We start from the raw sequence: 25,706 nt of genomic DNA, 5'->3' as shown, positions 1-25,706 counted from the left end.
TAATGAAATATATTTCCTGTTACCCACCTTGTAAATAAAGTTTTGTTTGTTGTGATCACCTCACATTTCGTGACCTGGGAACCAATGAGAACAGACAAAAAAAAAAAAAAGTTGGCTAAACTTCAGGATCCTACAATGAATTTTCGTGTGAAGGACTTGTCGCTTGGTCCTGTAACGCGCTTAGTCGGTGATATTTGGGTGATAAATGGCAGCACCTATAGCTGCGGACGCTTTGTAAAGGTTAGCGCAGGAATGCGGAGCGCCGTTCCCATGAATAGACGCCTTTAGTCAGAGATTTTCTCCCGTCTCTCGCTGTGCCGGGACATTTGCTATAGTGAGTTTGTATTTGGAGGGAACACGCCCCCCCCCCCCCTCCCGCGGATGAATGAGGGGCTTATCCCGATTCTATCCTCGTGCGTCTTATAAACAACAGGAGCAACGGCTCTAAATAAAAACCGCCCTCCCCGTCGGAATCATGAGACCGTCATCCGTCCGCGTTACCATACCGGCGCTGGAAAATGTGCTCGGAATTAGCTAAAAAGAAAGAAACATTCTATTCATAGAACAAAAAAGTGGCGAAAAAGTTGGGGTGACATTGTATCAGCGTCGCTATGGAGACCCGGGCGCACACCCCTCATCCTATGGAGAGATTCTCCAGGGTTATTGTAATATCTGGTACAGAAAGTAAAAGCGTGATTATTAATGAGAGGAGGAGGCGGCAGAGGATTCACAGAACGCACGCCATGGTTACGGAATCTGACAGCGTGTAATGTCTGTATACAGCGTCCGGGGGGGGCAGGATAATCAGGATACACTCCGGGGCTCAGTCACTTTATATTTATTATATTCCCACCATAGAAAGTTCTGACATTAACGGATCTGAATAAACCGCAGAACTCCGTCATATCACATCGTGTTATCGGTCCCCTGAGATATATGCAGTCATCATGTATCATGTATCACAGCCTCACGATATTACGGTATTTTATTCTCCTTTTGTGTTTTCCAGCTCAGCGCAGGAGTAACGGCCGGACAGGGTCTGGGGGTCGAGATCATGGTCACCTTCCAGCTGGTGCTGTGCGTGGTCGCTGTCACAGATAAACGGAGGCGCGATATATCGGGATCCATTCCTCTGGCCATAGGACTCTCTGTAGCACTAGGACATCTTATTGCGGTAAGAAAAGCATGGCCATATTGCAGCCCCACAATCTACTGCCCCCTATGTACAAGAATACAACTACTATAATACTGCCCCCTATGTACAAGAATATAACTACTATAATACTGCCCCCTATGTACAGGAATATAACTACTATAATACTGCTCCCTATGTACAGGAATATAACTACTATAATACTGCCCCCTATGTACAAGAATATAACTACTATAATACTGCCCCCTATGTACAAGAATATAACTACTATAATACTGCCCTCTATGTACAAGAATATAACTACTATAATACTGCCCCCTATGTACAAGAATATAACTACTATAATACTGCCCCCTATGTACAAGAATATAACTACTATAATACTGCCCCCTATGTACAGGAATATAACTACTATAATACTGCCCCCTATGTACAAGAATATAACTACTATAATACTGCCCCCTATGTACAGGAATATAACTACTATAATACTGCCCCCTATGTACAAGAATATAACTACTATAATACTGCCTCCTATGTACAGGGATATAACTACTATAATACTGCCCCCTATGTACAGGAATATAACTACTATAATACTGCCCCTATGTACAGGAATATAACTACTATAATACTGCCCCCTATGTACAGGAATATAACTACTATAATACTGCCCCCTATGTACAGGAATATAACTGCTATAATACTGCCCCCTATGTACAAGAATATAACTACTATAATACTGCTCCCTATGTACAGGAATATAACTACTATAATACTGCCCCCTATGTACAGGAATATAACTACTATAATACTGCCCCTATGTACAGGAATATAACTACTATAATACTGCCCCTATGTACAGGAATATAACTACTATAATACTGCCCCCTATGTACAGGAATATAACTACTATAATACTGCCCCCTATGTACAGGAATATAACTACTATAATACTGCCCCCTATGTACAAGAATATAACTACTATAATACTGCCCCCTATGTACAGGAATATAACTACTATAATACTGCCTCCTGTGTACAGGAATATAACTACTATAATACTGCCCCTATGTACAGGAATATAACTACTATAATACTGCCCCCTATGTACAAGAATATAACTACTATAATACTGCCCCCTATGTACAAGAATATAACTACTATAATACTGCCCCCTATGTACAAGAACGTAACTACTATAATACTGCCCTCTATGTACAAGAATATAACTACTATAATACTGCCCCCTATGTACAGGAATATAACTACTATAATACTGCCCCCTATGTACAGGAATATAACTGCTATAATACTGCCCCCTATGTACAAGAATATAACTACTATAATACTGCCCCTATGTACAGGAATATAACTACTATAATACTGCCCCCTATGTACAGGAATATAACTACTATAATACTGCCCCCTATGTACAGGAATATAACTGCTATAATACTGCCCCCTATGTACAGGAATATAACTGCTATAATACTGCCCTAATGTACAGGAATATAACTACTATAATACTGCCCCCTATGTACAAGAATATAACTACTATAATACTTCCCCCTATATACAAGAATATAACTTCTATAATACTGCCCCCTATGTACAAGAATATAACTACTATAATACTGCCCCCTATGTACAAGAATATAACTACTATAATACTGCCCCCTATGTACAAGAATATAACTACTATAATACTGCCCCCTATGTACAAGAATATAACTACTATAATACTGCCTCCTATGTACAGGAATATAACTACTATAATACTGCCTCCTATGTACAGGAATATAACTACTATAATACTGCCCCCTATGTACAAGAATATAACTACTATAATACTGCCCCCTATGTACAAGAATATAACTACTATAATACTTCCCTCTATGTACAGGAATATAACTACTATAATACTGCCCCCTATGTACAGGAATATAACTACTATAATACTGCCCCCTATGTACAGGAATATAACTACTATAATACTGCCCCCTATGTACAAGAATATAACTACTATAATACTGCCCCCTATGTACAGGAATATAACTACTATAATACTGCCTCCTGTGTACAGGAATATAACTACTATAATACTGCCTCCTATGTACAGGAATATAACTACTATAATACTGCCCCCTATGTACAAGAATATAACTACTATAATACTGCCCCCTATGTACAAGAATATAACTACTATAATACTGCCCCCTATGTACAGGAATATAACTACTATAATACTGCCCCTATGTACAGGAATATAACTACTATAATACTGCCCCTATGTACAGGAATATAACTACTATAATACTGCCCCCTATGTACAAGAATATAACTACTATAATACTGCCCCCTATGTACAAGAATGTAACTACTATAATACTGCCCTCTATGTACAAGAATATAACTACTATAATACTGCCCCCTATGTACAGGAATATAACTACTATAATACTGCCCCCTATGTACAGGAATATAACTGCTATAATACTGCCCTCTATGTACAAGAATATAACTACTATAATACTGCCCCCTATGTACAGGAATATAACTACTATAATACTGCCCCCTATGTACAGGAATATAACTACTATAATACTGCCCCCTATGTACAGGAATATAACTACTATAATACTGCCCCCTATGTACAAGAATATAACTACTATAATACTGCCCCCTATGTACAAGAATATAACTACTATAATACTGCCCCCTATGTACAAGAATATATCTACTATAATACTACAAATTCTCCTCAAATATTTGTTACTAATATAGAATGTATATTTTGCACTATACACTATTGCTGTGCGGTTTCTATATATGACCCCTGCCCCCCCCCCTCTTACTATACAGTCCCCCCCCCCCCCTGTAGTGTGTGGATTATCACTGACTTGTTCCTCTCTATTTGCAGATCGATTACACTGGTTGTGGTATGAACCCTGCAAGGTCTTTTGGTTCTGCAGTAATCGCTAAAAATTTCCAGCATCACTGGGTAAGACTCCACCTGCCCCCGAATATCGGCTCTGACCCCGGGTGACCCCAGTGTAAGACGTCTCTGCAGACTCATAATAAATACAATGTTAGATCCTGACGCAGTGATAGCGAATGTAGCGACACAATCATCAGCCGCTTCCTACATTGTAACTATTTCCATCTACCGATTGGATACAGAACTTTCAACTCTGATTCTCCAGTCACCTCTAAAGCTGCATTCACAATTCCATAGACTCCTCCTCAGACACTATTTTCAACTGCATCTTGATTGCTGCTCTGGACGTGACTAGAGTATGAAAATGATGGCTACAAATAAAGGGGCACTTACCCGTCCCGTTGACGCCACCGATCCGGAATGTCCGATGAGGATTCGGGTCTTCACTAAGATCGTGCGTCCAATTTCCTGCATGTGTCACTTCCCCCGCTCAGGTCCCAGGAGTTCACCTTCTTCTTCCTGGTGCATGTGAGTGCTGATCTTGCGACACAATTTGAATGTTAAATTCCGGCGTTTGTCCGAATCAGTCGGGTTGTCCGACGTCCACGGGGTCCGATTTGTGGCTCATAAAAGGCGGCGCGGAAGAGACACAATCCAATCGCGTCCGAAAATCGGGGGATGTGGACGTCGGACCACCCGACTGATTCGGACAAACGCCGGAATTTAACATTCCAATTGTGTCGCAAGATCAGCACTTACATGCACCAGGAAGAAGAAGGTGAACTCCTGGGACCTGAGCGGGGAAGTAGGTTACATGCAAGAAAACGGGCGATGCTATAAGTGAATCGCGGCAGCTCCGAGTCCACGTCAGACATGCCGGATTGGTGGACGCAGCGGGACAGGTAAGTAAATGTGCCCCATTATCTTAAAGTTCTTAAACGGCTCTCCAAGCAGGTCTACAGAATAGTGAATGCAGCTTTAGATGTGACTGGAGTATAAAAATAGAAAGTTCTATTGAAAATAAGTAAATCAGAAAATTGTGAATCTTGAAAAGAACTTATCAATTATTTTACTGCTAGAAAAAGATTATAACAATAAAATACATAAAAATTTGCACAGGCAATGTGCTGCTTTGGCAGTGACTAGAGAAGGCAGAATATATACGAACAGATGCAGAAAGATTCTACAGAAATGATACAAAACTTTATGTTTATGATTTAAAGGAACAGATACCTGACCTCAGGTGGGGGCGGAGCATGACACATGTGTTGTCATTCTGACATGCCCCGCCCCTCCCATCGTTTACTAAACATATTTCCCCCTCCCCCCTCCAGATCTTCTGGGTCGGCCCCATGATCGGGGGAGCGGCTGCCGCCATCATTTATGACTTCATCTTAGCGCCAAGAACCAGCGACCTCACGGACCGCCTCAAGGTGTGGACCAATGGCCAAGTGGAGGAGTACGAGCTGGACGGAGACGACAACGCCCGCATGGAGATGAAGCCAAAATAAAAGTTGTAAAAAAAAAAAAATCTTTTAAAAAAAAAAACCTGTGGAGACGTCAGTATTATGGACTTATTTGTACAAAAAATTTTCCAAAATTGTGTTTTTTTAAAATTTTTTTTTTTTTTGCAGTTTGTTTTTGAAATGATTTGCTTTCTTTTGCCTTTGCATTTCCTAATCTCATGGCGACCGACAAGACGCACTGGACCTATAATAGGCGATTACACGCTGAGCGACACAACAAATCAAAAATACGGGCAAAGATCGTAGTAGTGGGAAAAAAAAAAAATGACACAACAGCGCCACCACTAAGTGACATGGCCAAAAGGTGTATTACACCACAAAAATTCAAAACGCTTTGTATTTGGGAGATCAGATTAGAGAACAGGCAGATCCTACCCATCGAATCTTCTTAAATATTTACTATGAATCTTTTGCTTAATTCCAGCCATTAATAATTTGTATCTGAAAAATTAAAAAAGCTGAAAAATAGTCTATATCGGGTAGAAAAAAATGACCAATTTATCTTTTTTTTTTTTTTTTTTTTTACAAAAATCCAAAAATACTGGTGCGTAGTATTGCAGTTTTTAGCTGTAGCTGTAATACCAGGCTCAACCTGTGGGCAAGGGTGGCGCTGTTTTCATAAAAAAAACAGGACAAGCATGTGTTGTCCAATGAAGGTGCTGCATGTGGTCAGGTGTTTATATTTTGTAAAAAATCAACTTTGATTTATTGAAAAATTTAGGGCATTTTACGAAAATTTACACTTTTGGACAGAATTTCCTAATTAAAATCTACAACTAGCGTGGAGTAACCCTGTAAATATATTGCTACACTGAGCCCACACTGATCTTGTAAGTTTCATACTCCATTCACAGCTAAATCTGCATAGAGTTTGTTTCCAATGAGAATTTGTAGAAGTTTGGATGCAGCTTTGGGTGTGAGTAGAGTAAAATATTTTCAAAAATCACTCAAAAATGATTCGTCTTGTTTTTGATGTGGAATTTACGAGAGTGGAGATGAACGTGAGAGCAGATAGCCGCAGCCGTATCTTATGTCACCATGTGGCGGGTTTACAAAAACTTTTTAGGGGAGGGGTTTGGGAAAAAAATAGGTAAAAACCTCCAGACTAACCCCAGAGGCAGCTGTCAGTAGAACATCCAGGACTCTTGTTTTATTTTTGGATTAACCCTTTAAGGTCCCGTGTCCTGGCACCACTGTGTGATACTTTAAACTTCTCAGGATGAGGCTGAGATTTTTTGGATCGGGGCTTGGAATCACTGCTAGTAGTCAGACGGGGGCAGTATATGCATAAAGTAACCCAAGCTATTGATAGGGGCCCTGGAGATTGCGTGGGGGGCCCATAGTGATACACATAGCCAATACAGATTAGGCAATGGCAGAGCAGGGACGGTGCCGCCCCCAGACACACCCCTGCCTAAGTGCCAGGACCGGACGCTCTGCGACTCGCTTTCCTGCTTTGCTGCGATATTCTGCTGTTTTGGCACAACGCCAGTATTGTAAATACATCAGAGAATGAATAAAATAAGCTTCTACTAACAGACTCCGCCTCCTGACTCCTCCTATTGTCCGTATGGTAAAATTCCCTGTTGGCGCAGGGGAACACCAGTGCACTGCAGGCGACTTTGTTGCAATTAAAATGATCATGGGGAAATAATGGAGCACAACTGAGCTTCCGGCGTTAACCTTCATTTTTAAAGTCAAAAAATTTGTTCCAAATTTGTCTTGGACCAAAAAGAATTTTCCTAACATGACGCCTTTCTTCTTCTACCTGGCTGCCATGTCAGCTTCTTCCAGCTACGATTCAACTCTGCAGATTTAGCAACTCAAAAATGTTATCACCTTCTTCACACTTACTTAATATTATTCTGCTGCTCCAGTGGAGAACACAATCATTTACCCACAGTAGCCACTACAGTTACAGGGCATCTACAGTAGCCAATAGTCACATTGCTACAAAGTTTCCTAGTCATAAGGTCGCCCAAACAGCAGGTCACAACTCACAGTGTCCCAAACACGGAAGCCAAGTCATAGTATCCCCCACAGTAACCCAAAATCACAGTGTCACCCACACAGCAGTCAACTAATAGTGTCCCCCACAGTAGCCAATTCAGTTGCCCCCACATTGTGAACAAATCATAGTGTCCCCCACATCATAGCCAAGTCATCAAAGTGTCCCCCAGAGTAGCCCCAAGTCACAGTGCCCCCCACACAGTAGCTTAAACTCACAGTGTCCCCTACACAGTAGCCAAGCCACAGTGGCTACTGTGTGGGGTTATATAGATGGACACCTTTGTAGTGTTCATACTTACCTGTGTGTGTAGGAATTTGTACAGTATGTATCTGTGTGTACTGAGGGCCCAGGGGTCATACATCAGAGGTCAGCATTGGGGTCACGTTCCCATCCTGCAGCCTCTGGTGCTGTGACCTCTCACTCGCTGCAGCCGCCAATTATCCTGCACCAAAAATGCTGAAAACCTAAAAACAGAGGACGTAAGAAGAAAACGTCATGTCACCCGAGACTCGTCACCCCATGATTATCTAACGTGGACGGAGCAGGACACGTCCAGCTCAATGGTGGCCAGTTGTGCCCCATTGCAATGGAAGCAAGACTTCTGCTTGCTGTCAGTGAGTGGAAGCTCATATGTGACCTGTTTGTATATCCGTGATACTGCTAAAGAAAGCCGTGACGCAGGATTCCAATCATTCCTTCCCACACGTGTCCACAGAATATGTCTGCCTCATTCACTTCTATGGAGACGCAATACCAGACACAGCCCATGGACGAGGGGGGCGCTGTATGCACAGGACTACTCATACTTACACATTCACCTAAATACATCCCATACAGATACACACTAACAATGGACGTGTATAGAAATACACCGGTCTGTAGAGGGGAACAGGAAACTTTTCAAATTTTTGAAACTTTCTATTGTTTGTTTTTATTTGTTGCTTTTCAAGTTCAAGTTCCCTTTATCTCGCAGCCGGCGCAGCAGCGTCGGGGGAGGGTGGAGCTCGGGAGATAAGTCACACGGAGCGGGGGCCAGGATTGTGTCCTGCTGATATGACGCCTTCATGATAATCTATGCGACACAACGCGCCATTGGTCGGTCAGATTAAAAAAAGTCAAAAAATAATAAATACATGTGTGGCTATAGAAACATGAAGAGCAAAACTGTGTAAGATAGTTATATTATCAATGTTTGCAAAGTTCCCTATAAAGGGGATTAAAAACATAAAACCGAAGCAATAAAATGTTTCCGAGTAAAAATGCGTAAAGAATGAGAACTTACATATAAATCATGGAAATATTGGACCCACCCACTGTAAAACATGATGGTTAACAGTCACCACTAGGGGGAGCTCACTACATACAGATTATACACCACCACTAGGAGGAGATCACTACATACAGATTATACACCACCACTAGGGGGAGATCACTACATACAGATTATACATCACCACTAGGGGGAGATCACTACATACACATTATACACCACCACTAGGGGGAGATCACTACATACAGATTATACATCACCACTAGGGGGAGATCACCACATACAGATTATACATCACCACTAGAGGGAGATCACTACATACAGATTATACACCACCACTAGGAGGAGATCACTACATACAGATTATACACCACCACTAGGAGGAGATCACTACATACAGATTATACACCACCACTAGGGGGAGATCACTACATACAGATTATACACCACCACTAGGGGGAGATCACTACATACACATTATACACCACCACTAGGGGGAGATCACTACATACACATTATACACCACCACTAGGAGGAGATCACTACATACAGATTATACACCACCACTAGGGGGAGATCACTACATACACATTATACACCACCACTAGGAGGAGATCACTACATACAGATTATACACCACCACTAGGGGGGGATCACTACATACACATTATAGACCACCACTAGGGGGAGATCACTACATACAGATTATACACCACCACTAGGGGGAGGTCACTACATACAGATTATACACCCCCACTAGGAGGAGATCACTACATACAGATTATACACCACCACTAGGGGGAGATCACTACATACACATTATACACCACCACTAGGAGGAGATCACTACATACAGATTATACACCACCACTAGGGGGGGATCACTACATACACATTATAGACCACCACTAGGGGGAGATCACTACATACAGATTATACACCACCACTAGGGGGAGGTCACTACATACAGATTATACACCACCACTAGGGGGAGATCACTACATAACGATTATACACCACCACTAGGGGGAGATCACTACGTACAGATTATACACCACCACTAGGGGGAGATCACTACATACACATTAAACACCACCACTAGGGGGAGCTCTATACATACACATTATACATCACCACTAGGAGGAGATCACTACATACAGATTATACACCACCACTAGGGGAGATCACTACATACAGATTATACACCACCACTAGGGGAGATCACTACATACAGATTATACACCACCACCAGGAGGAGATCACTACATACACATTATACACCACCACTAGGGGGAGCTCTATACATACACATTATACATCACCACTAGGAGGAGATCACTACATACAGATTATACACCACCACTAGGCGGAGATCACTACATACAGATTATACACCACCACTAGGGGGAGATCACTACATACACATTATACATCACCACTAGAGGGAGATCACTACATACAGATTATACACCACCACTAGGGGAGATCACTACATACAGATTATACACCACCACTAGGAGGAGATCACTACATACAGATTATACACCACCACTAGGAGGAGATCACTACATACAGATTATATACCACCACTAGAGGGAGATCGCTACATACAGATTATACACCACCACTAGGAGGAGATCACTACATACATATTATACACCACCACTAGGAGGAGATCACTACATACACATTATACACCACCACTAGGAGGAGCTCACTACATACAGATTATACACCACCACTAGGGGGAGATCACTACATACACATTATACACCACCACTAGGGGGAGCTCACTACATACACATTATACACCACCACTTTGAGGAGATCACTACATACAGATTATACACCACCACTAGGAGGAGATCACTACATACAGATTATACACCACCACTAGGGGGAGATCACTACATACATATTATACACCACCACTAGGGGGAGATCACTACATACACATTATACACCACCACTAGGAGGAGATCACTACATACAGATTATACACCACCAATAGGGGGAGATCACTACATACACATTATACTCCACCACTAGGGGGAGATCACTACATACAGATTATACACCACAACTAGGGGGAGCTCACTGCATACAGATTATACACCACCACTAGGGGGAGATCACTACATACAGATTATACACCACCACTAGGAGGAGATCACTACATACAGATTATACACCAACACTAGGGGGAGCTCACTACATACAGATTATACACCACCACTAGGGGGAGATCACTACATACAGATTATACATCACCACTAGGAGGAGATCACTACATACAGATTATACACCACCACTAGGGGGAGATCACTACATACAGATTATACACCACCACTAGGGGGAGATCACTACATACAGATTATACACCACCACTAGGAGGAGATCACTACATACAGATTATACACCACCACTAGGGAGAGATCACTACATACTGATTATACACCACCACTAGGGGGAGATCACTACATACAGATTATACACCACCACTAGGAGGAGATCACTACATACAGATTATACACCACCACTAGGGAGAGATCACTACATACAGATTATACACCACCACTAGGGGGAGCTCACTACATACAGATTATACACCACCACTAGGAGGAGATCACTACATACAGATTATACACCACCACTAGGGGGAGATCACTACATACAGATTATACACCACCACTAGGGGGAGATCACTACATACAGATTATACACCACCACTAGGGGGAGATCACTACATACAGATTATACACCACAACTAGTGGGAGCTCACTACATACATATTATACACCACCACTAGGGGGAGCTCACTACATACAGATTATACACCACCACTAGGAGGAGATCACTACATACAGATTATACACCACCACTAGGAGGAGATCACTACATACAGATTATACACCACCACTAGGAGGAGCTCACTACATACAGATTATACACCACCACTAGGGGGAGATCACTACATACAGATTATACACCACCACTAGGAGGAGATCACTACATACAGATTATACACCACCACTAGGAGGAGATCACTACATACACATTATACACCACCACTAGGAGGAGATCACTACATACACATTATACACCACCACTAGGGGGAGATCACTACATACACATTATACACCACCACTAGGAGGAGATCACTACATACAGATTATACACCACCACTAGGGGGAGGTCACTACATACATATTATACACCACCACTAGGGGGAGATCACTACATAACGATTATATACCACCAGTAGGGGGAGCACACTACATACACATTATACACCACCACTAGGAGGAGATCACTACATACAGATTATACACCACCACCAGGAGGAGATCACTACATACACATTAAACACCACCACTAGGGGGAGCTCTATACATACACATTATACATCACCACTAGGAGGAGATCACTACATACAGATTATACACCACCACTAGGAGGAGATCACTACATACAGATTATACACCACCACTAGGAGGAGATCACTACATACAGATTATATACCACCACTAGGAGGAGATCACTACATACAGATTATATACCACCACTAGAGGGAGATCGCTACATACAGATTATACACCACCACTAGGAGGAGATCACTACATACAGATTATACACCACCACTAGGAGAAGATCACTACATACACATTATACACCACCACTAGGAGGAGATCACTACATACACATTATAGACCACCACTAGGAGGAGATCACTACATACAGATTATACACCACCACTAGGAGGAGCTCACTACATACAGATTATACACCACCACTAGGAGGAGATCACTACATACAGATTATACACCACCACTAGGGGGAGATCACTACATACATATGATACACCACCACTAGGGGGAGATCACTACATACACATTATACACCACCACTAGGAGGAGATCACTACATACAGATTATACACCACCAATAGGGGGAGATCACTACATACACATTATACTCCACCACTAGGGGGAGATCACTACATACAGATTATACACCACCACTAGGGGGAGCTCACTGCATACAGATTATACACCACCACTAGGGGGAGATCACTACATACAGATTATACACCACCACTAGGAGGAGATCACTACATACAGATTATACACCAACACTAGGGGGAGCTCACTACATACAGATTATACACCACCACTAGGGGGAGATCACTACATACAGATTATACATCACCACTAGGAGGAGATCACTACATACAGATTATACACCACCACTAGGGGGAGATCACTACATACAGATTATACACCACCACTAGGGGGAGATCACTACATACAGATTATACACCACCACTAGGAGGAGATCACTACATACACATTATACACCACCACTAGGGAGAGATCACTACATACTGATTATACACCACCACTAGGGGGAGATCACTACATACAGATTATACACCACCACTAGGAGGAGATCACTACATACAGATTATACACCACCACTAGGGAGAGATCACTACATACAGATTATACACCACCACTAGGGGGAGCTCACTACATACAGATTATACAACACCACTAGGAGGAGATCACTACATACAGATTACACACCACCACTAGGGGGAGATCACTACATACAGATTATACACCACCACTAGGAGGAGATCACTACATACAGATTATACACCACCACTAGGGGGAGATCACTACATACAGATTATACACCACCACTAGGGGGAGATCACTACATACAGATTATACACCACCACTAGTGGGAGCTCACTACATACATATTATACACCACCACTAGGGGGAGCTCACTACATACAGATTATACACCACCACTAGGAGGAGATCACTACATACAGATTATACACCACCACTAGGGGGAGCTCACTACATACATATTATACACCACCACTAGGGGGAGCTCACTACATACAGATTATACACCACCACTAGGAGGAGATCACTACATACAGATTATACACCACCACTAGGAGGAGATCACTACATACAGATTATACACCACCACTAGGGGGAGATCACTACATACAGATTATACACCACCACTAGGGGGAGCTCACTACATACATATTATACACCACCACTAGGGGGAGATCACTACATACAGATTATACACCACCACTAGGGGGAGATCACTACATACAGATTATACACCACCACTAGGGGGAGCTCACTACATACAGAAATACATCACCACTAGGAGTAGATCACTACATACAGATTATACACCACCACTAGGGGGAGCTCACTACATACACATTATACACCACCACTAGGAGGAGATCACTACATACAGATTATACACTACCACTAGGGGGAGCTCACTACATACACATTATACACCACCACTAGGGGAAGATCACTACATACAGATTATACACCACCACTAGGAGAAGATCACTACATACAGATTATACACCACCACTAGGGGGGGATCACTACATACAGATTATTCACCACCACTAGGAGGAGATCACTACATACAGATTATGCACCACCACTAGAGGGAGCTCACTACATTCAGATTATACACCACCACTAGGGGGAGATCACTACATACAGATTATACACCACCACTAGGGGAGCTCACTGCATACAGATTATACACCAACACGAGGGGGAGCTCACTACATACAGATTATACACCACCACTAGGTGGAGCTCACTACAAACAGATTATACACCACCAAGAGGGGGAGCTCCCTACATACAGATTATACACCAACACGAGGGGGAGCTCACTGCATACAAATTATACACCACCACTAGGGGGAGCTCACTAAATACAGATTATACACCACCAAGAGGGGGAGCTCACTGCATACAGATTATACACCACCACTAGGGGGAGCTCACTGCATACAGATTATACACCACCACTAGGGGGAGATCACTACATACAGATTATACACCCCCACTAGGAGGAGATCACTACATACAGATTATACACCACCATTAGGAGGAGATCACTACATACAGATTATACACCACCACTAGGGGGAGATCACTACATACAGATTATACACCACCACTAGGGGGAGATCATTACATACAGATTATACACCACCACTAGGGGGAGATCACTACATACAGATTATACACCACCACTAGGGGGAGATCACTACATACAAATTATACACCACTAGGGGGAGATCACTACATACAGATTATACACCAACACTAGAGGGAGCTCACTGCATACAGATTATACACCAACACTAGAGGGAGCTCACTACATACAGATTATACACCAACACTAGAGGGAGCTCACTACATACAGATTATACACCACCACTAGGGGGAGCTCACTACATACAGATTATACACCACCACTAGGAGGAGCTCACTACATACAAATTATACACCACCACTAGGAGGAGATCACTACATACAGATTATACACCAACACTAGGAGGAGCTCACTACATACAAATTATACACCACCACTAGGGGGAGATCACTACATACAGATTATACACCACCACTAGGGGGAGCACACTACATACAGATTATACACCACCACTAGGAGGAGCTCACTACATACAGATTATACACCACCACTAGGAGGAGATCACTACATACAGATTATACACCATCACTAGGGGGAGATCACTACATACAGATTATTCACCACCATTAGGAGGAGATCACTACATACAGATTATGCACCACCACTAGAGGGAGCTCACTACATTCAGATTATACACCACCACTAGGGGGAGATCACTACATACAGATTATACACCACCACTAGTTGAGCTCACTGCATACAGATTATACACCAACACTAGGGGGAGCTCACTACATACAGATTATACACCACCACTAGGGGGAGCTCACTACAAACAGATTATACACCACCAAGAGGGGGGGCTCCCTACATACAGATTATACACCAACACGAGGGGGAGCTCACTGCATACAGATTATACACAACCACTAGGGGGAGCTCACTAAATACAGATTATACACCACCAAGAGGGGGAGCTCACTGCATACAGATTATACACCACCACTAGGGGGAGCTCACTGCATACAGATTATACACCATCACTAGGGGGAGATCACTACATACAGATTATACACCCCCACTAGGAGGAGATCACTACATACAGATTATACACCACCACTAGGGGGAGATCACTACATACAGATTATACACCACCACTAGGGGGAGATCACTACATACAAATTATACACCACTAGGGGGAGATCACTACATACAGATTATACACCAACACTAGAGGGAGCTCACTACATACAGATTATACACCAACACTAGAGGGAGCTCACTACATACAGATTATACACCAACACTAGAGGGAGCTCACTACATACAGATTATACACCACCACTAGGGGGAGCTCACTACATACAGATTATACACCACCACTAGGAGGAGCTCACTACATACAAATTATACACCACCACTAGGAGGAGATCACTACATACAGATTATACACCACCACTAGGAGGAGCTCACTACATACAAATTATACACCACCACTAGGGGGAGATCACTACATACAGATTATACACCACCACTAGGGGGAGCACACTACATACAGATTATACACCACCACTAGGAGGAGCTCACTACATACAGATTATACACCACCACTAGGAGGAGATCACTACATACAGATTATACACCATCACTAGCGGGAGATCACTACATACAGATTATTCACCACCACTAGGAGGAGATCACTACATACAGATTATACACCACCACTAGAGGGAGCTCACTACATTCAGATTATACACCACCACTAGGGGGAGATCACTACATACAGATTATACACCACCACTAGTTGAGCTCACTGCATACAGATTATACACCAACACTAGGGGGAGCTCACTACATACAGATTATACACCACCACTAGGGGGAGCTCACTACAAACAGATTATACACCACCAAGAGGGGGGGCTCCCTACATACAGATTATACACCAACACGAGGGGGAGCTCACTGCATACAGATTATACACAACCACTAGGGGGAGCTCACTAAATACAGATTATACACCACCAAGAGGGGGAGCTCACTGCATACAGATTATACACCACCACTAGGGGGAGCTCACTGCATACAGATTATACACCATCACTAGGGGGAGATCACTACATACAGATTATACACCCCCACTAGGAGGAGATCACTACATACAGATTATACACCACCACTAGGAGGAGATCACTACATACAGATTATACACCACCACTAGGAGGAGATCACTACATACAGATTAAACACCACCACTATGAGGAGATCACTACATACAGATTATACATCACCACTAGGGGGACATCACTACATACACATTATACACCACCACTAGGGGGAGATCACTACATACAGATTATACACCACCACTAGGAGGAGATCACTACATACAGATTAAACATCACCACTAGGGGGAGATCACTACATACATATTATACACCACCACTAGGGGGAGATCACTACATACAGATTATACACCACCACTAGGAGGAGATCACTACATACAGATTATACATCACCACTAGAAGGAGATCACTACATACAGATTATACACCACCACTAGGGGGACATCACTACATACACATTATACACCACCACTAGGGGGAGATCACTACATACAGATTATACACCACCACTAGGGGGAGATCACTACATACAGATTATACACCACCACTAGGGGGAGATCACCACATACAGATTATACACCACCACTAAGGGGAGCTCATTACATACAGATTATACACCAACACTTAGGGGAGCTCACTACATACGAATTATACACCACCACGAGGGGGAGCTCACTACATTCAGATTATGCACCAACACTAGGGGGAGCTCACTACATACAGATAATACACCACCACTAGGAGGAGATCACTACATTCAGATTATACACCACCACTAGGGGGAGATCATTACATACAGATTATACACCACCACTAGGGGGAGATCACTACATACAGATTATACACCACCACTAGGGGGAGATCACTACATACAAATTATACACCACTAGGGGGAGATCACTACATACAGATTATACACCAACACTAGAGGGAGCTCACTGCATACAGATTATACACCAACACTAGAGGGAGCTCACTACATACAGATTATACACCAACACTAGAGGGAGCTCACTACATACAGATTATACACCACCACTAGGGGGAGCTCACTACATACAGATTATACACCACCACTAGGAGGAGCTCACTACATACAAATTATACACCACCACTAGGAGGAGATCACTACATACAGATTATACACCACCACTAGGAGGAGCTCACTACATACAAATTATACACCACCACTAGGGGGAGATCACTACATACAGATTATACACCACCACTAGGGGGAGCACACTACATACAGATTATACACCACCACTAGGAGGAGCTCACTACATACAGATTATACACCACCACTAGGAGGAGATCACTACATACAGATTATACACCATCACTAGGGGGAGATCACTACATAAAGATTATTCACCACCATTAGGAGGAGATCACTACATACAGATTATGCACCACCACTAGAGGGAGCTCACTACATTCAGATTATACACCACCACTAGGGGGAGATCACTACATACAGATTATACACCACCACTAGTTGAGCTCACTGCATACAGATTATACACCAACACTAGGGGGAGCTCACTACATACAGATTATACACCACCACTAGGGGGAGCTCACTACAAACAGATTATACACCACCAAGAGGGGGGGCTCCCTACATACAGATTATACACCAACACGAGGGGGAGCTCACTGCATACAGATTATACACAACCACTAGGGGGAGCTCACTAAATACAGATTATACACCACCAAGAGGGGGAGCTCACTGCATACAGATTATACACCACCACTAGGGGGAGCTCACTGCATACAGATTATACACCATCACTAGGGGGAGATCACTACATACAGATTATACACCCCCACTAGGAGGAGATCACTACATACAGATTATACACCACCACTAGGGGGAGATCACTACATACAGATTATACACCACCACTAGGGGGAGATCACTACATACAAATTATACACCACTAGGGGGAGATCACTACATACAGATTATACACCAACACTAGAGGGAGCTCACTACATACAGATTATACACCAACACTAGAGGGAGCTCACTACATACAGATTATACACCAACACTAGAGGGAGCTCACTACATACAGATTATACACCACCACTAGGGGGAGCTCACTACATACAGATTATACACCACCACTAGGAGGAGCTCACTACATACAAATTATACACCACCACTAGGAGGAGATCACTACATACAGATTATACACCACCACTAGGAGGAGCTCACTACATACAAATTATACACCACCACTAGGGGGAGATCACTACATACAGATTATACACCACCACTAGGGGGAGCACACTACATACAGATTATACACCACCACTAGGAGGAGCTCACTACATACAGATTATACACCACCACTAGGAGGAGATCACTACATACAGATTATACACCATCACTAGGGGGAGATCACTACATACAGATTATTCACCACCATTAGGAGGAGATCACTACATACAGATTATGCACCACCACTAGAGGGAGCTCACTACATTCAGATTATACACCACCACTAGGGGGAGATCACTACATACAGATTATACACCACCACTAGTTGAGCTCACTGCATACAGATTATACACCAACACTAGGGGGAGCTCACTACATACAGATTATACACCACCACTAGGGGGAGCTCACTACAAACAGATTATACACCACCAAGAGGGGGGGCTCCCTACATACAGATTATACACCAACACGAGGGGGAGCTCACTGCATACAGATTATACACAACCACTAGGGGGAGCTCACTAAATACAGATTATACACCACCAAGAGGGGGAGCTCACTGCATACAGATTATACACCACCACTAGGGGGAGCTCACTGCATACAGATTATACACCATCACTAGGGGGAGATCACTACATACAGATTATACACCCCCACTAGGAGGAGATCACTACATACAGATTATACACCACCACTAGGAGGAGATCACTACATACAGATTATACACCACCACTAGGAGGAGATCACTACATACAGATTAAACACCACCACTATGAGGAGATCACTACATACAGATTATACATCACCACTAGGGGGACATCACTACATACACATTATACACCACCACCAGGGGGAGATCACTACATACAGATTATACACCACCACTAGGAGGAGATCACTACATACAGATTAAACATCACCACTAGGGGGAGATCACTACATACATATTATACACCACCACTAGGGGGAGATCACTACATACAGATTATACACCACCACTAGGAGGAGATCACTACATACAGATTATACATCACCACTAGAAGGAGATCACTACATACAGATTATACACCACCACTAGGGGGACATCACTACATACACATTATACACCACCACTAGGGGGAGATCACTACATACAGATTATACACCACCACTAGGGGGAGATCACTACATACAGATTATACACCACCACTAGGGGGAGCTCACTACAAACAGATTATACACCACCAAGAGGGGGGGCTCCCTACATACAGATTATACACCAACACGAGGGGGAGCTCACTGCATACAGATTATACACAACCACTAGGGGGAGCTCACTAAATACAGATTATACACCACCAAGAGGGGGAGCTCACTGCATACAGATTATACACCACCACTAGGGGGAGCTCACTGCATACAGATTATACACCATCACTAGGGGGAGATCACTACATACAGATTATACACCCCCACTAGGAGGAGATCACTACATACAGATTATACACCACCACTAGGAGGAGATCACTACATACAGATTATACACCACCACTAGGAGGAGATCACTACATACAGATTAAACACCACCACTATGAGGAGATCACTACATACAGATTATACATCACCACTAGGGGGACATCACTACATACACATTATACACCACCACTAGGGGGAGATCACTACATACAGATTATACACCACCACTAGGAGGAGATCACTACATACAGATTAAACATCACCACTAGGGGGAGATCACTACATACATATTATACACCACCACTAGGGGGAGATCACTACATACAGATTATACACCACCACTAGGAGGAGATCACTACATACAGATTATACATCACCACTAGAAGGAGATCACTACATACAGATTATACACCACCACTAGGGGGACATCACTACATACACATTATACACCACCACTAGGGGGAGATCACTACATACAGATTATACACCACCACTAGGGGGAGATCACTACATACAGATTATACACCACCACTAGGGGGAGATCACCACATACAGATTATACACCACCACTAAGGGGAGCTCATTACATACAGATTATACACCAACACTTAGGGGAGCTCACTACATACGAATTATACACCACCACGAGGGGGAGCTCACTACATTCAGATTATGCACCAACACTAGGGGGAGCTCACTACATACAGATAATACACCACCACTAGGAGGAGATCACTACATTCAGATTATACACCACCACTAGGGGGAGATCATTACATACAGATTATACACCACCACTAGGGGGAGATCACTACATACAGATTATACACCACCACTAGGGGGAGATCACTACATACAAATTATACACCACTAGGGGGAGATCACTACATACAGATTATACACCAACACTAGAGGGAGCTCACTGCATACAGATTATACACCAACACTAGAGGGAGCTCACTACATACAGATTATACACCAACACTAGAGGGAGCTCACTACATACAGATTATACACCACCACTAGGGGGAGCTCACTACATACAGATTATACACCACCACTAGGAGGAGCTCACTACATACAAATTATACACCACCACTAGGAGGAGATCACTACATACAGATTATACACCACCACTAGGAGGAGCTCACTACATACAAATTATACACCACCACTAGGGGGAGATCACTACATACAGATTATACACCACCACTAGGGGGAGCACACTACATACAGATTATACACCACCACTAGGAGGAGCTCACTACATACAGATTATACACCACCACTAGGAGGAGATCACTACATACAGATTATACACCATCACTAGGGGGAGATCACTACATACAGATTATTCACCACCATTAGGAGGAGATCACTACATACAGATTATGCACCACCACTAGAGGGAGCTCACTACATTCAGATTATACACCACCACTAGGGGGAGATCACTACATACAGATTATACACCACCACTAGTTGAGCTCACTGCATACAGATTATACACCAACACTAGGGGGAGCTCACTACATACAGATTATACACCACCACTAGGGGGAGCTCACTACAAACAGATTATACACCACCAAGAGGGGGGGCTCCCTACATACAGATTATACACCAACACGAGGGGGAGCTCACTGCATACAGATTATACACAACCACTAGGGGGAGCTCACTAAATACAGATTATACACCACCAAGAGGGGGAGCTCACTGCATACAGATTATACACCACCACTAGGGGGAGCTCACTGCATACAGATTATACACCATCACTAGGGGGAGATCACTACATACAGATTATACACCCCCACTAGGAGGAGATCACTACATACAGATTATACACCACCACTAGGGGGAGATCACTACATACAGATTATACACCACCACTAGGGGGAGATCACTACATACAAATTATACACCACTAGGGGGAGATCACTACATACAGATTATACACCAACACTAGAGGGAGCTCACTACATACAGATTATACACCAACACTAGAGGGAGCTCACTACATACAGATTATACACCAACACTAGAGGGAGCTCACTACATACAGATTATACACCACCACTAGGGGGAGCTCACTACATACAGATTATACACCACCACTAGGAGGAGCTCACTACATACAAATTATACACCACCACTAGGAGGAGATCACTACATACAGATTATACACCACCACTAGGAGGAGCTCACTACATACAAATTATACACCACCACTAGGGGGAGATCACTACATACAGATTATACACCACCACTAGGGGGAGCACACTACATACAGATTATACACCACCACTAGGAGGAGCTCACTACATACAGATTATACACCACCACTAGGAGGAGATCACTACATACAGATTATACACCATCACTAGGGGGAGATCACTACATACAGATTATTCACCACCATTAGGAGGAGATCACTACATACAGATTATGCACCACCACTAGAGGGAGCTCACTACATTCAGATTATACACCACCACTAGGGGGAGATCACTACATACAGATTATACACCACCACTAGTTGAGCTCACTGCATACAGATTATACACCAACACTAGGGGGAGCTCACTACATACAGATTATACACCACCACTAGGGGGAGCTCACTACAAACAGATTATACACCACCAAGAGGGGGGGCTCCCTACATACAGATTATACACCAACACGAGGGGGAGCTCACTGCATACAGATTATACACAACCACTAGGGGGAGCTCACTAAATACAGATTATACACCACCAAGAGGGGGAGCTCACTGCATACAGATTATACACCACCACTAGGGGGAGCTCACTGCATACAGATTATACACCATCACTAGGGGGAGATCACTACATACAGATTATACACCCCCACTAGGAGGAGATCACTACATACAGATTATACACCACCACTAGGAGGAGATCACTACATACAGATTATACACCACCACTAGGAGGAGATCACTACATACAGATTAAACACCACCACTATGAGGAGATCACTACATACAGATTATACATCACCACTAGGGGGACATCACTACATACACATTATACACCACCACCAGGGGGAGATCACTACATACAGATTATACACCACCACTAGGAGGAGATCACTACATACAGATTAAACATCACCACTAGGGGGAGATCACTACATACATATTATACACCACCACTAGGGGGAGATCACTACATACAGATTATACACCACCACTAGGAGGAGATCACTACATACAGATTATACATCACCACTAGAAGGAGATCACTACATACAGATTATACACCACCACTAGGGGGACATCACTACATACACATTATACACCACCACTAGGGGGAGATCACTACATACAGATTATACACCACCACTAGGGGGAGATCACTACATACAGATTATACACCACCACTAGGGGGAGCTCACTACAAACAGATTATACACCACCAAGAGGGGGGGCTCCCTACATACAGATTATACACCAACACGAGGGGGAGCTCACTGCATACAGATTATACACAACCACTAGGGGGAGCTCACTAAATACAGATTATACACCACCAAGAGGGGGAGCTCACTGCATACAGATTATACACCACCACTAGGGGGAGCTCACTGCATACAGATTATACACCATCACTAGGGGGAGATCACTACATACAGATTATACACCCCCACTAGGAGGAGATCACTACATACAGATTATACACCACCACTAGGAGGAGATCACTACATACAGATTATACACCACCACTAGGAGGAGATCACTACATACAGATTAAACACCACCACTATGAGGAGATCACTACATACAGATTATACATCACCACTAGGGGGACATCACTACATACACATTATACACCACCACTAGGGGGAGATCACTACATACAGATTATACACCACCACTAGGAGGAGATCACTACATACAGATTAAACATCACCACTAGGGGGAGATCACTACATACATATTATACACCACCACTAGGGGGAGATCACTACATACAGATTATACACCACCACTAGGAGGAGATCACTACATACAGATTATACATCACCACTAGAAGGAGATCACTACATACAGATTATACACCACCACTAGGGGGACATCACTACATACACATTATACACCACCACTAGGGGGAGATCACTACATACAGATTATACACCACCACTAGGGGGAGATCACTACATACAGATTATACACCACCACTAGGGGGAGATCACCACATACAGATTATACACCACCACTAAGGGGAGCTCATTACATACAGATTATACACCAACACTTAGGGGAGCTCACTACATACGAATTATACACCACCACGAGGGGGAGCTCACTACATTCAGATTATGCACCAACACTAGGGGGAGCTCACTACATACAGATAATACACCACCACTAGGAGGAGATCACTACATTCAGATTATACACCACCACTAGGGGGAGATCATTACATACAGATTATACACCACCACTAGGGGGAGATCACTACATACAGATTATACACCACCACTAGGGGGAGATCACTACATACAAATTATACACCACTAGGGGGAGATCACTACATACAGATTATACACCAACACTAGAGGGAGCTCACTGCATACAGATTATACACCAACACTAGAGGGAGCTCACTACATACAGATTATACACCAACACTAGAGGGAGCTCACTACATACAGATTATACACCACCACTAGGGGGAGCTCACTACATACAGATTATACACCACCACTAGGAGGAGCTCACTACATACAAATTATACACCACCACTAGGAGGAGATCACTACATACAGATTATACACCACCACTAGGAGGAGCTCACTACATACAAATTATACACCACCACTAGGGGGAGATCACTACATACAGATTATACACCACCACTAGGGGGAGCACACTACATACAGATTATACACCACCACTAGGAGGAGCTCACTACATACAGATTATACACCACCACTAGGAG

General features: G+C 43.2%; 1 protein-coding gene across 1 annotated transcript in view; it reads left to right on the top strand.

The window, feature by feature from the left end:
- The window catches only part of AQP1 (aquaporin 1 (Colton blood group)), a 30,192-nt gene extending 24,053 nt beyond the window's left edge, over window positions 1-6,139 (top strand). Inside the window, exons 2-4 of the mRNA XM_072154439.1 lie at window positions 1,010-1,174; window positions 4,077-4,157; window positions 5,429-6,139. Coding sequence (XP_072010540.1) covers window positions 1,010-1,174; window positions 4,077-4,157; window positions 5,429-5,605 — 423 coding nt within the window. The 3' untranslated portion in view covers window positions 5,606-6,139. The remainder of the gene's footprint in view (window positions 1-1,009; window positions 1,175-4,076; window positions 4,158-5,428) is intronic.
- The last annotated feature ends 19,567 nt before the right edge of the window (window positions 6,140-25,706 follow it).

The sequence above is a fragment of the Engystomops pustulosus genome, chromosome 5, assembly GCF_040894005.1.
Source record: "Engystomops pustulosus chromosome 5, aEngPut4.maternal, whole genome shotgun sequence".
NCBI lineage: Eukaryota > Metazoa > Chordata > Amphibia > Anura > Leptodactylidae > Engystomops > Engystomops pustulosus.
Note: the sequence above shows the minus strand (reverse complement) of the source record. Positions and strands in the feature narration are given on the sequence as shown.